Raw genomic sequence first — 14,726 nt, 5'->3', positions numbered from 1 at the left:
TATCCACAGAGAATACTTCCGGGCCTCAATCTCCCATTGCACTGTGGCACCACCCATTTAAAAGGCCCTAACAATTCCCTTCTCTTGTTTTGTGGGAACCACATCCTTACAGGGATAATAGTTTATCCATCTATAAAATCAGATGTTAGTATTTTTCTAGTATAGTGCTTTAGAAGAATACTGGTCCAGTACCACCTATACCTCTATCTGAATTCAACAGTTATTATTTAGAAAACCAGTAATACCTGAAACTTTCATGGTGCTGACTACAGTGACCTCTGGAAGAAGTCTGGTCAACTGATGTTTTCTTAACATCTCATTACAATTTTTTAAATGTAGGGGAACAAAGAAAATGAAAAAAAATATATCTAAGTGTGTATGTGTATATTATAATGAACACAAAGGGGCAGGCATAAGTTGTAAGTATTTAAACTATTAAATGAGGTTGTTATTCTAAAGCATCTTGGTACAAAAATAGCATTGGGACTCAAGTATAGAAACATTTTGAGTGAAAAATAATTGTTTAAAGAATAAAAGTATAAAGTCTATATATATATATATATATATATATATATATATATATATATATATATATATATATATATATATATATATATATATATATATATATATATACATACATACACACATACACACATCTATTCAGATTTAAGACTTAGAAACATGTATACACTTTCCCAAATATATCCTTACATATCTGCCAATGATATATCATTAGTCTGAATAAACATAGAAAACACATATGATACCCACAATGACATTTCCTATTTATTAGGAATAATACAAGACATTTAACTTGGGGAGTTCACAAGCTACCTCTGGAGATAAATCATGGACATAAAGGGATTACTGATAATGTTTGAGGCCACTGGAGTGGCAGAAATAATATGCACTAAAAGTTTTAGAAAAGAGAAAAATGTGTAAATGAAAAAGACATTATACAGAAGTTAGACCTTGAGCTGGGCTGAGAATGGCATAGAATAATTAGATAAGAAACAAGGATATGGGAGATACAGTTCTATGAAGGAGAAGAGAATGAGAAATAAAAGATGAAGATATAGGCATGATACTTTCCAGAAATTATTATTTCAATTTGGGAAAAGAAGTTGATTAGGAAGTGAAAGATAAAAACAAAGTAGGTGATACTGATTAAATTGTGGAGACCTTAGATGCTAACAGAAGTTTTATTTTTATGGAGTTAGTGACTCCACACATCACATAGGACACCTATCCTTACTTAGCTATTAATCATAGTCTGCACATATCATATAATAATTGAAATTACCTAAACCAAAAATCAATAGCAAATTTTGTGGCATTTTCTCTGCTCTGTGACCTCGTTTCTTATAAGAATATGGAGAGAGCGGAGCCAAGATGGCGGAGAAGAAACACACTACTCTGTGAACGTCCTTACTCCCTCACAACCAATTAGATAAATTAAGCCTCAGAAATAGCCCTGGACTGATAGATACCACAAGGACTGGAAGCACGACTTACCAGGTGAAGAAAATCTGGAGTTTCAACAGAAAAGGGCAGTCCCCAGGGGAGGAAGAAGAGAGACCAGCACAGACGGTGGGGTAGTGGCACACTGTGCCGATTGCGCTGGGAAGGGCTCTGGGATCAGAGAAGCCACTGAGGTAAAGGAATCTGGCACAGGCTGTTAGCTCTTCTCTGCTAATTATTTAGCAGTTCAAAAGAGAAAGCTAAAATACCTTAAAAATTCAGATAGATTAGATTTTCCCAGGTCCTCAGCAGATCTCGGCACATTGGGTGTGGCCTCTAGCTCCCACCTGAGACTAGTTAAAGAGATTGACAAGTGGGCAGATACGGCCCAAGGCAACACACACTGCCTAGCTTAGCTGGAGGGAGTGGAACTCAGCTCCAGGAAGTCCCAGAGAAGCGGAACCTTTGAACTAGGGGACACGGTTTCTGGCAGACACTTCCAGCTTGAGCGCAGGGGCTTTTCACGTCACCTGCTGCAGACATCCACTCCCCACCCGGACACATAGGCTGGGCTTCGTGCCATCTTTACTTCAATCTCAAAGGTCAGGGAAGCTGCTAGAACACAACACCCTCAAGGCACAGCAGTGCTAGTCACCTCTGAGGCACTTCCAGGGAGGGGGTGGGGAACTCTCTCCCAGAGCTCTATCTTAGCTCAGGCCCAAGAACCGCTGCATCCCTCCTGTCTGGGAGGAAGCTGGTAAAGAAGTAAATAAATAATTTCCTACGCCAGGGACAGACACCAAAAGATTTTTCAAGTATGAGTAAGAAGCCCAGAAAAACCATAGATTCCTTCTACACAGAGAAAGAGCGGTTATCCAACCCCGAGGAAGTTAATAGCAGAGAGTCAGCAGATAACAACCTAAAGGGGAACAATTCCTGCCCCCCATCACATAACTCTCTCCTAGAAGACACTATTAAAAAGTTAAGGGAGTTTGAAGAAAAATGGGGAAAGGAAAGGGAAGCTATGAAAGAGAATAACAACGTCCTGAAATTGGAATTGGAAAAAATAAAGAATTCACAGGAGATGCAAGGAAACAAAATTTATGAATTAGAAAAGGTTAAAAAAACACGGGAAAGTAGGATTTCTGAATTGGAAAAGATAAAAAAGTCTCAAGAAAATAGAATTTCTGAATTGGAAAAAGAAAATAATTCTCAAAAAAAAATTAGGGAAATGGAAAAAAATTCAATAGAGCAAAATAATTCATTTAAAAACGAAATTGGGCATTTACAAAAAGAAGTGAAAACTGTGAAAGAAGAAAATAACTCCTTAAAAGTCAGGATGGAACAAATAGAAATGAATAATTCACAGAGAACCCAAGAATCAGTCAAACAAAACAAAAAAAATGAAAAGCTGGAGAACAACGTCAAATACTTACTGGGAAAATCTATAGACCTGGAAAATAGATCTAGGAGAGATAATCTGCGGATCATTGGACTTCCCGAAAACTATGACCAAAAAAAGAGCCTAGATTCTATTTTACAGGAAATTATCAAAGAGAACTGTCCAGAGATAATAGAAACAGAAGGGAAAGTAGATGTGGAAAGAATTCATCGAACTCCTTCTGAAATAGACCCTAAAAAAAGAACACCACGGAATATTGTGGCTAAGCTGCAGAATTACCACACAAAGGAGAAAATCCTGCAAGCAGCTAGAAAAAAACAATTTAAATACCAAGGTGCCACAATAAGGGTCACTCAAGATCTGGCTGCCTCCACATTAAAAGACAGAAGGGCCTGGAACCTGATATTCCATAAGGCAAAATATCAAGGACTGCAACCAAGAATGAACTACCCAGCTAAGTTTAGCATCTTTTTCCATGGAAGAAGATGGTCATTCAATTAAATAGAGGAATTCTATATATTTCTAAGAAAAAAACCAGACTTAAACAAAAAATTTGATCTACATCCACAAGACTGAAGAGAAACAGAAAAAGGTACACAGAACCCTTGAGAACTGTAACTCTGTTGTGGGTATATAAAAAGTACTCAAGGATAATTTGATTTTACTGATATAAAAGAAAAAAAGGGGGTGTAGTAAAGGGAAGGAGGCCGTTTCAGAAAAAAAAAAGGGGAAGGAAAGATAAAAAGAGGGAAACTACATCCCAGGAAGAGGCATAGAAAATACACCATATCTGAGGGAATTTAGTGAGGGGGAGAATCATTGTGTGAATCTTACTCTCATCAGGAGAGGCTCAAAGAGTAAACAATTAACATATTTGTTTTTCAGAGAATTTTCTCTCACCTCATTAAAAGGAGGGAGAGGAAAAGGGAAAAGGAAAAGGAGAATAAGTGAAGGGACTTGGAGGGAGAGGGGAGGGATACTAAAAAAAAAAGGGAGGGTTGCGCGTCACCAGGGGGGTCTATAAATTAAATATCAGGGAGGGGGATCAGGGGGGTCAAGGGAAAAAGCATAATCTGGGGATAATATGATGGCAGGAAATACAGAATTAGTAATTTTAACTGTAAATGTGAATGGGATGAACACTCCCATCAAACGGAGATGGATAGCAGATTGGATCAAAAATCAGAATCCTACAATATGTTGTCTGCAGGAAACACACTTAAAGCAGGGAGATACATACAGAGTAAAGGTAAAAGGTTGGAGCAGAATCTATTATGCTTCAGGTAAAGCCAAAAAAGCAGGGGTAGCTATCCTTATCTCAGATCAAGCAAAAGCAGAAGTTGATCTAATTAAAAGAGATAAGGAAGGAAACTATATCCTGCTGAAAGGTAGCATAAATAATGAAGCCATATCAATACTAAACATATATGCACCAAGTGATATAGCATCTAAGTTTCTAAAGGAAAAGTTAAGAGAGTTGCAAGAAGAAATAGACAGTAAAACTATAATAGCGGGAGATCTCAACCTTGCACTCTCAGATTTAGACAAATCAAACCACAAAACAAACAAGAAAGAAATTAAAAAAGTAAATAGAATATTAGAAAAACTAGGTATGATAGACCTTTGGAGAAAACTGAATGGCAATAGAAAGGAATATACTTTCTTCTCAGCAGTTCATGGATCCTATACAAAAATTGACCATATATTAGGACATAAAGATCTCAAAATTAAATGTAGGAAGGCAGAAATAATAAATGCTTTCTTCTCAGACCACAATGCAATAAAAGCTACATTCAGTAAAAAGTTAGGGATAAATAGACCAAAAAGTAATTGGAAACTGAATAATCTCATCTTAAAGAATGACTGGGTGAAAGAGCAAATTATAGAAACAATTAACAATTTCACCCAAGATAAGGACAATGATGAGACATCATACCAAAATCTGTGGGATGCAGCTAAAGCAGTAATAAGGGGAAATTTTATATCTTTAGAGGCTTATTTGAAGAAAATTGAGAAAGAGAAGATTAACGAAATGGGCTTGCAACTTAAAAGGCTAGAAAAAGACCAAATTAAAAACCCCCAACCAAATACTAAACTTGAAATACAAAAATTAAAAGGAGAAATCAATAATATTGAAAGTAAAAAAAAAACTATTGAATTAATAAATAAAACCAAGAGTTGGTTTTATGAAAAAGTCAATAAAATAGATAAACCTTTGGTAAATCTGATCAGAAAAAAGAAAGAGGAAAATCAAATTGTTAGTCTTACAAATGAAAAGGGGGATCTTTCCACCAATGAAGAGGAAATTAGAGAAATAATAAGGAGTTACTTTGCCCAACTTTATGCCAATAAATTTGATAACTTAAGTGAAATGGATGACTTCCTCCAAAAATATAGGCTCCCGAGATTAACAGAGGAGGAGATAAATTGCTTAAATAGTCCCATTTCAGAAAAAGAAATAGAACAAGCTATTAATGAACTCCCCAGGAAAAAATCCCCAGGGCCAGATGGATTCACATGTGAATTCTACCAAACATTTAAAGAACAATTAGCCCCAATGTTATATAAGTTATTTGAAAAAATAGGGGATGAAGGAGTCCTACCAAACTCCTTTTATGACACAGACATGGTACTGATACCTAAACCAGGTCGATTGAAAACTGAGAAAGAAAATTATAGACCAATCTCCTTAATGAATATTGATGCTAAAATCTTAAATAAGATATTAGCAAAAAGACTTCAGAAAATCATCTCCAGGATAATACACTATGATCAAGTAGGATTTATTCCGGGAATGCAGGGCTGGTTTAATATTAGGAAAACTATTAATATAATTGACCATATTAATAATCAAATTAATAAGAACCATATGATAATCTCAATAGATACAGAGAAAGCATTTGACAAAATCCAACATCCATTCCTACTAAAAATTCTTGAGAGTATAGGAATAAATGGACTATTCCTTAGAATAATCAGGAGCATATATTTAAGACCGTCAGTAAGCATAATATGCAATAGAAATAAAGTAAAACCTTTCCAAGTAAGATCAGGAGTGAAACAAGGTTGCCCACTATCACCATTACTATTCAATATAGTACTAGAACTGCTAGCCTCAGCAATAAGAACCGAGAAAGAGATTCAAGGAATTAGAGTAGGAAATGAGGAAATCAAACTATCACTTTTTGCAGATGACATGATGGTATACTTAGAGAACCTCAAAGACACTGCTAAAAACCTACTAGAAATAATTCAAAATTTCAGCAAAGTGGCAGGATACAAAATAAATTCACATAAATCCTCAGCATTTTTATATATCACTAACAAAATGCAACAGCAAGAAATACAAAGAGAAATTCCATTCCAAACAAATGTTGAGAGTATAAAGTATTTGGGAATCCATCTACCAAAGAAAAGTCAGGAATTATATGAGAAAAATTACAAAACACTTGCCACAAAAATAAAATCAGATTTAAATAATTGGAAAGACATTCAGTCCTCTTGGATAGGCCGAGCAAATATAATAAAGATGACAATACTCCCCAAGCTAATCTATTTATTTAGTGCTATACCAATCAGACTCCCAAGAAACTATTTCAATGACCTAGAAAAAATAACAACAAAATTCATATGGAAGAATAAAAGGTAGAGAATTGCAAGGGAACTAATGAAAAAAAAAAAAAAAAACTCAGAGGAAGGTTGTCTAAGTGTACCTGATCTAAAGCTGTATTATATGGCAGCAGTCACCAAAACCATTTGGTATTGGCTAAGAAATAGACCGGTAGATCAGTGGAACAGATTAGATACAAAGGACAAAAAAGGGTACATCTATAGCAATCTAATCTTTGACAAACCCAAAGATACCAACATTAGGGATAAAAATTCATTATTCAGAAAAAACTGTTGGGAAAACTGGAAATTAGTATGGCAGAAATTAGATATGAATCCACACTTAACACCATATACCAAGAGAAGATCAAAATGGGTCCATGATTTAGGCTTAAAGAGGGAGATAATAAATAGATTAGAGGAACAGAGGATAGTATATCTCTCAGACCTGTGGAGGAGGAAGGAATTTATGACCAGAGGAGAACTAGAGATCATTATTGATCACAAAATAGAAGATTTCGATTACATCAAACTAAAAAGTTTCTGTACAAATAATACTAATGCAAACAAGATTAGAAGGGAAGTAACAAATTGGGAAAATATTTTTAAAAGCAAAGGTTCTGACAAAGGTCTCATTTCCAAAATATATAGAGAACTGACCCTAATTTATAAGAAACCGAACCATTCTCCAATTGATAAATGGTCAAAGGATATGAACAGACAATTCTCAGAGGAAGAAATTGAAACTATATCCACTCACATGAAAGAGTGTTCCAAATCACTACTGATTATAGAAATGCAAATTAAGACAACTCTGAGATACCACTATACACCTGTCAGATTGGCTAAGATGACAGGAACAAATAATGATGAATGTTGGAGGGGATTTGGGAAAACTGGGACACTGCTACATTGTTAGTGGAGTTGTGAAAGAATCCAGCCATTCTGGAGAGCAATTTGGAACTATGCCCAAAAAGTTATCAAACTGTGTATACCCTTTGACCCAGCATTGCTGTTATTGGGATTATATCCCAAAGAAATACTAAAGAGCGGAAAGAGACATATATGTGCCAAAATGTTTGTGGCAGCTCTTTTTGTTTTAGCTAGAAACTGGAAGATGAATGGATGTCCATCAGTTGGAGAATGGTTGGGTAAATTATGGTATATGAAGGGTATGGAATATTATTGCTCTGTAAGAAATGACCAGCAGGAGGAATACAGAGAGGCTTGGAGAGACTTACATCAACTGTTGCTGAGTGAAATGAGCAGAACCAGAAGATCACTATACACTTCAACAACAATGCTGTATGAGGATGTATTCTGATGGAAGGGGAAATCTTCAACATAAAGAAGATCCAACTCACTTCCATTTGATCAATGATGGACAGAGGTAGCTACACCCAGAGAAGAAACACTGGGAAATGAATGTAAATTGTTAGCACTACTGTCTATCTACCCAGGTTACATGTACGTTCGGAATCTAATGCTTATTGTACAACAAGAAAATGGTATTTACACACATGTATTGTATCTAGGTTATATTGTAACACAAGTAAAATGTATGGGATAGCCTGTCATCGGCGGGAGGGAGTAGAGGGAGGGGGGGATAATTTGGAAAAAGGAATACAAGGGATAATATTATAAAAATATATATAATAAAAAATTTAAAAAAAAAAAAAGAATATGGAGACAGACCATTCCTGACTTATTTGAACGACTGTTCCAGAAATGTTCCAGCCCTTTGGGACTAATGCAAGTCTCAAAGATTGCTAATATAAAGATTACTGGGCTGTTATATCTTCACTTCAATGATCACAATATCTCCTTTTTTAATGAATTATTCTCCTTTAGTCCAGTGCCCAATATTAGTTGGAGGAGGTTGGATGGAAGTCCTTTGGCAAGGAAAATCGAATATAGCAAATCCAAGGGAATGATTGGAATCCCAAACTTTCAACTGGAGGATGAAGGATCTTATGAGTGTATTGCAGAAAATCTCCGAGGAAGGAATATTGCAAGAGGTCAACTGTTTTTCTATGGTAAGTCATATTTCTAAAAGCTCAAGAAACACTGTATAATATTCATTATAGTAAATTGTGGAAGTCATTAGCATGTTGTGAGAAGCATCATGGGAGAAATAAGGAAGATGTATTTCCAGGTTAGGATACTTACTGTTATGATTAGCAGATTGGAATGGCCATGTTTAAAATATGACTTTAATTTTACCATGGCCTATGCGAGCTATTGTTTATTATAATTGCCATTGAAAATATCAGCTGTGTCATGCTAAAGCTATAAAGGTTTATAATTCAAGGTAGAGCAGAATCCAATATATTTCGCATAAAACATTCAGCAGCAGCCTATGGCAATCTTAATTATTTAATTCCAAGGGGAATTTACAAATGAAGAAAAAAATGAATGAAAAATAATGTTTAGTTGAGGGATAGACAATATTGGGTTCTATTTAAAGACAATATATATGTATAAAATAAAATAGTAGAGTTAGATAATTATCTGATTATATTTTAACCAGAAAACTACTTCTTTCTCTACATGATGATTTTTTAAAAAAACAGCTGTTGGCATATGAGCAATTCTCTTTACAACTTTTTCTCATATCTTGGAATTGTAGAGATAGATTTAAAAAATCTAATATATGTATTGTATTTACAAATATTATTTTTCATTTTCTTAACTTCAGCCTATAATTCCATATTTTGAAAATATTTCTTAATATTATTTTATTATATATGTGAGGATGTAAACTTCCTTTAAAATTTGTTTCTTCAAAATAAGGATTGTTTTATTTTTGCATGTGTATTCTGAGTGTTGAGTTACAGTTGGGTTAATTGGGTATAATTAGTGTTGGGTATAGTGGAGATACCTAATAAATTCTGACTGACAAATTGAATGGTTGATTAATTATTCCGCCTAATTTTTGCCAAATTTGATATTTTGATAAAACTTATGTCTATACATTCATTTAAATCAATCATAAAAGTATGGTATGGAAAAGGGGCAATAGCAGCAGAGTGTATGTAGTCCCACTTTAGATTAATGATGATCTATTAAACATCAATCAATCAACATTTGGACATATGGAGTTGACAAGGGAAAATAAAACACATTTCACCAAAAAGAAAAAATTAGCCTAATCTGTTATAGCATTGTTTTTATTCTTGAGCTATCATTTTTCTCCTCTGAGCCTGTTAACTCATCTCTACAAAAAGGAGATTGGAACTAAAGGCATTATGAATCCTTTCAACCTTATACCTATTATACTATAATCCTGTGTATTACTATTTTAATGCTTCAATTTATGCTAGATATAGTAATGGTACTGATTCATTAAAGGGAATGAATGCTTTTTATAGCATTTTGACCATAGTTCTAAATTATTCTGCACAATGATTGAATAAGTATATGACTATTCTGCATCACTTCTAATATTCGTCATTTTCCTTTTCTATCATATTAGTCCATGTGACTGAGGTGTGGGGTAGTAACTCAAAGTTGCGTTAAAAAATGTTTTCATAATAAATAATGATATAGGACATTTTATATGACTATAGATGTCTTTAATTACTTCATTTGAAAACTGCCTTTTCATATCTTTTGATCATGAATCAATTGGGGGACAGCTCTTTTTTCTATGAATTCAACACTGTTCTGAACATTTGCAAAATGAGGTCTTTCTTAGATAAACTTGTTATAAAATTGTCTCCCCACAGTTATAATTGCTATATAGTATCATCCTTACCATTGTTACCCTGTTTATCCTACTCTGCCTCTCTTCTTTCACCCTGGAGATTCTCAAAAGTGTTTTGTTTTGGACTTTTACCTCCTCTAGTCTACCCTCCCACTTATCAGTATCTTCTTTTTCTCTCCCCCTCATATTTTCCTATATGGTGAATATTATTTCCGTACCCAACTCAATGAGTACTTTCTCCCACTTTCTCCTTTGTCCCATACACTGCAAAAACTCTTTCATGACTTTTTTTGTCAACTAATTTGCTTTATTCTATCTCTCCTTTTCCCTTTCTCCCAGAGCATTTTTCTTTTTTACCTCTTATTTTTTAGATCATCATTCCATTATAATATCAATTCACAGATTTGTCCTCAAGCCATGTATCTTCCTTTTGACTGCCCTAAGATTGAGATAGATTTCTTAGGAGTTACACATAACAGTTTTCCAAATAAACAGTTTAATTTTATCAATTCCCTTATGATTTATTTTTCCTGTTTGCCTTTATTAAAATGTTTTTCAAGTCTTTTATTTGAAAGTCATATTTTCTATTCAGCTCTGTTCTTTTCATAAAAAATGCTTGAAGGTCCTTTATTTCTTTAATATTTATTTTCTCCTGATATACTGTACTCAGTTTTTCTATGTAAGCGATTTTTGGTTGTAAAGCTAGTTATTTTCCCTTCAGAAAATCATAATCTAAGTCCTGTAATCCTTTAAATAGGAACTGCTAAATTTTGTGTTATTCTGACTTTAGTTCCATAATATTTAAATTATTTTATTTTGGCTGTTCACAGTGTTTTCTCTTTCACCAGGGAGCTTTGGAATTTGTATAAAATTTCTGGGGGTTTTCATTTTGAAATATCTTTCAGTATGTAATTGGTAGATTTTTTAAAATTCTGTTTTATCCTCTATTTCTAAAATGTCAGCCATTTTCTTTGGTAACTTCTGGAAAGATGATATACAGATTCTGTTTTATCATGGTTTTAAGGTAATTTAATAATTTTAAAATTATTTCTTCTGCATCTATTTTGCAGAACAATTGTTTGTCCAATGAGATATTTCACAGTTTCTCCTATTTTTTTCTTTTGGTTTTATTGTTTCTTTTTGTCTCATAGTATCATTAGTTTTCATTTAGCCAATTCTAATTATTTTTGTCATTGAGCTTTTATACCTACTTTTTCATTTTGTCAATTCTGTTTTTTAAGGATTTCTCTTCAGTGAATTGTATATCATTTTATAATTGGCCATTTCCAATTTTCAAGACATGTTTCATAGTATTTTATGCTGCTTTTGTCTATTCAATTTTTAAAATACTATTTTCATCAGTATTTTATGCCTTTTCTGATTAAATATTGACTCTTTTTACCTGATTTCCTTGCATCATTCCCTTTTCTCTTGCTAAATATTACTCTATCTTTCTTTCTTGATTTTTAAAATACTCTTTCAGCAATCCTATGACCTGAGAAAAAATTATATATATTTTTTCTTTGAGGTTTTGGCAGTATCAATTTTTACTTTTCTGTCTTCTTAACTTGGATTTTGATCTTCCTTATCACCATAGTAACTTTATAATGTCAGCATCTTTTTTTTTTTTTTTTCCTGCTGTTTGCTCACTTTTTCCAGTATTTAAAAAATGATGTTAACTTTATATTATGCTAAAGTAGGGTTCTGGTCCCAGAATGAGATGAAAGGGGTTCTGTTTCAAACTTTAGTTTTTTGGGTCACTGTTTGCAGAGATTTATGGGGACTCTTAGTTTTCAAGTCTTCTAAGATTGATTGATGGAAGAAATGTATTTACTCTTATAATGCACTGTTTTCTGATTTGTGAACAACTGCAAGCACTCTTTTCCACTCTGGAATTGTGACTAAAGTCCCAATGCTCTTTTGGCCACAACCTCTGATATGCTATTGCTGGTCCTTGCCCTGGGATTAGGATGCCAAACTATTACTCAAATGCAAATACAGTCAATGAAATAGAATCCTGCTTCCAGTTTCAGCAAAGGAACCTTACTAGTCACCTCCTGAATGTCTCACCGTCTCTGGGCTGGGAGGTCCTGAAACTGAGTCATTGTCACCACTGATTCAGTAACTCCAGGGGCCTACTTCTGATTTGCTTAGACAATGCCAGTACTGAATTGCACTTTACCCTTATTAGGTGTATCATACATTTCCTTTGACTTTCTAAATTACTTTAAGCTGACTTTTTTGCCCCTCTACAAATCCTGGATTTTTTAACTCCACAGAAAAATCCTATGCTTTCCGCCACCACAGAATTTGTTGTAGGGCATTACTTAATGTTGTTTGGATGGGTTTTGGATAAATTCCAAGAAAGTCATTACCTTTATTTAGCTATCTTGACTCCACCTCCTCTTTTTCTCTTTTCATGAGAACTCCCTCTTTCTTTTCTATCGATTTATTTTACATCATCCCAACTTAACTGACTCATCTCTGTGCCTTCTTTTTTCCCCTAACTGACCTAAAAATGATGATATTATTGAGGATCATGTTTGTACTTCACTATTGATCGTGAACAAAATGACATAACTATGCTGGACTCAAAATATAAAGTATTGGCCGGACATAATTAGTCATAGGAATATTTGGAGTGGAAATGTCTCTAAATTTGTATATCTCACATTTCTTTCTAGGTATCACAATGGAATTTTATTCACAGACCAGAATATCTTTTTGATAAAGGCATATCATGTTGGACCAGCCTTTTCCAGTATTTTTCATGTCCCTTAACTGATTCTAAAGCTCTTCATAGTGACCTTGAGAGTGCCCTTATTTTTGATCTCCATGTGAGTTCTCACCCTTTGTGAGTTCTCTATAGAATAGTCTTTTGGGCCATTGTACTGTTTGCATTTAAACAATGCGACCAGCCCATTACAGTTGAATTCTTTGCAGTAGATGTTAAGTGCTTGGCAGTTCAGCCCAAGAAAGGACCTTAGTGTTCAGCACCTTTTTTTTGTAGGTAGCCTTCAAAATTTTCTCAGGACAATTAAAATGGAAGTAATTCAGTTGTTTGGCATAATGTTGGTAAAATTCCCAGATTTCGCAGCCATACAACAATGAGGTCAGCACAATGGCTTTGTAGACTTTTACTCACTTTAGTAGGCAGTCTAATACCTCTTCTCTTGAACACCTTCATTTATGGAAACGTGTCAATCTTATCATCAATATGTATATATTATTTGAAAGTGTGTTGCCAAGGTAGGTGAACTTATTCATAATATTCAAAATTTCCCCATTTATTGTAATTGGCAGTTTCATGTATGAATTATATGGTTTTGGCTGCTGAATAAATTATATTTTTTTAATGTTAATTGTTAAGCCAAAATTGGCACAAACAGCATGGAATTGTTCCATACTTCATTTCATTTCAGTGGAAATGGAACTTACTACACAATTTTCCATTAACAATTAATGCTCTAAGAAATCATATGTATCACATTTTCATATAAAATAGAAAAAAGTTGAATCTTATGGAGGCCTTATGAAGTCTCTACCAAGTTTACTTTTTTATGTTTCTATTGTTTCTTTTATTTGATAATCAAATATTCTATTCATCTGATCTTTTCATCTGGAGTGCTTAAAAGTTCAATATTTCATTAGAGTGATTTTTTTTCCCCCTTGGATGATTATACTCAATTTTTCTGGGTAGAATATTCTTCATTGTAATACCAGCTCTTTTGCATTCAAGTATTCTACTCCTTTAAAATTTAGACTTTTTAAAATCATGTATGACCTTGATTGTGGTTCCATGATATTTACATGCCTCTTCTAGCCCCATGTTTTGTTTTGTCAGCTTTAATATTTCTGAGGGTTTATATTTTTGGATCTCTATCAAGTAATGAAGGATGAGGTTTTTGATTTTTATTTCTTTTGGATTAGTTTTCCTTTATAGTTTCTTGAAAAATAACATATAGGTGCTTTTTTTATTCATGGTCTTTAGGTAGTACAATATGTTTTTGTTTTTGTTTTTGTTTTTTTTTTTTTAATTATCTCTTCTCCATCTATTTTCCAAGTCTGTTATTTATATATTGAAATAATTCACATTGTCTTCTATTTTTTCTTTCAATTTTTCATTTTGTTTCATTGTTTGCTGAAGTTTTCTTGATTTACTACCTTCTACTTGCCCTATTCTAATTTTTAAGAAACTATTTTTTCAGTAAACTCTCTAACTTTTTGTTTTTCAATTTGAATAGTTCCATATTTAAGGAGTTATTTTCACTAGTACATTTTTTATCTCTTGTTCCATTTGACTAATTTCATTTTTTAAAGATATTTTTTCAATATTTTTGGGCCACTTTAATCAATCTTTTAATTATATTTTCATTATTTTCTTTCTTTGCTCCCACTTGTTAACCTAATTTTTTTTCCTCTCCCATTATTTATTTATTTTTGCTGAGGCAATGGTGGGTTAAGTGACTTGCCCAGGGCCACATAGCCAAGAAGTATTAAATGTCTGAGGCCAGCTTTGAACTCAGGTCAACCTGACTTCAGAAC

At 33.6% G+C, this 14,726-nt stretch overlaps 1 protein-coding gene across 1 annotated transcript in view; it reads left to right on the top strand.

Moving 5' to 3' along the window:
* CNTN6 (contactin 6) overlaps positions 1-14,726 on the top strand; it is a 536,373-nt gene that overhangs the window by 360,649 nt on the left and 160,998 nt on the right. The window contains exon 8 of the mRNA XM_074284067.1: positions 8,327-8,511. Within this exon, the coding sequence (XP_074140168.1) occupies positions 8,327-8,511 (185 nt within the window). The remainder of the gene's footprint in view (positions 1-8,326; positions 8,512-14,726) is intronic.

Source organism: Sminthopsis crassicaudata, chromosome 1, assembly GCF_048593235.1.
Source record: "Sminthopsis crassicaudata isolate SCR6 chromosome 1, ASM4859323v1, whole genome shotgun sequence".
NCBI lineage: Eukaryota > Metazoa > Chordata > Mammalia > Dasyuromorphia > Dasyuridae > Sminthopsis > Sminthopsis crassicaudata.
Note: the sequence above shows the minus strand (reverse complement) of the source record. Positions and strands in the feature narration are given on the sequence as shown.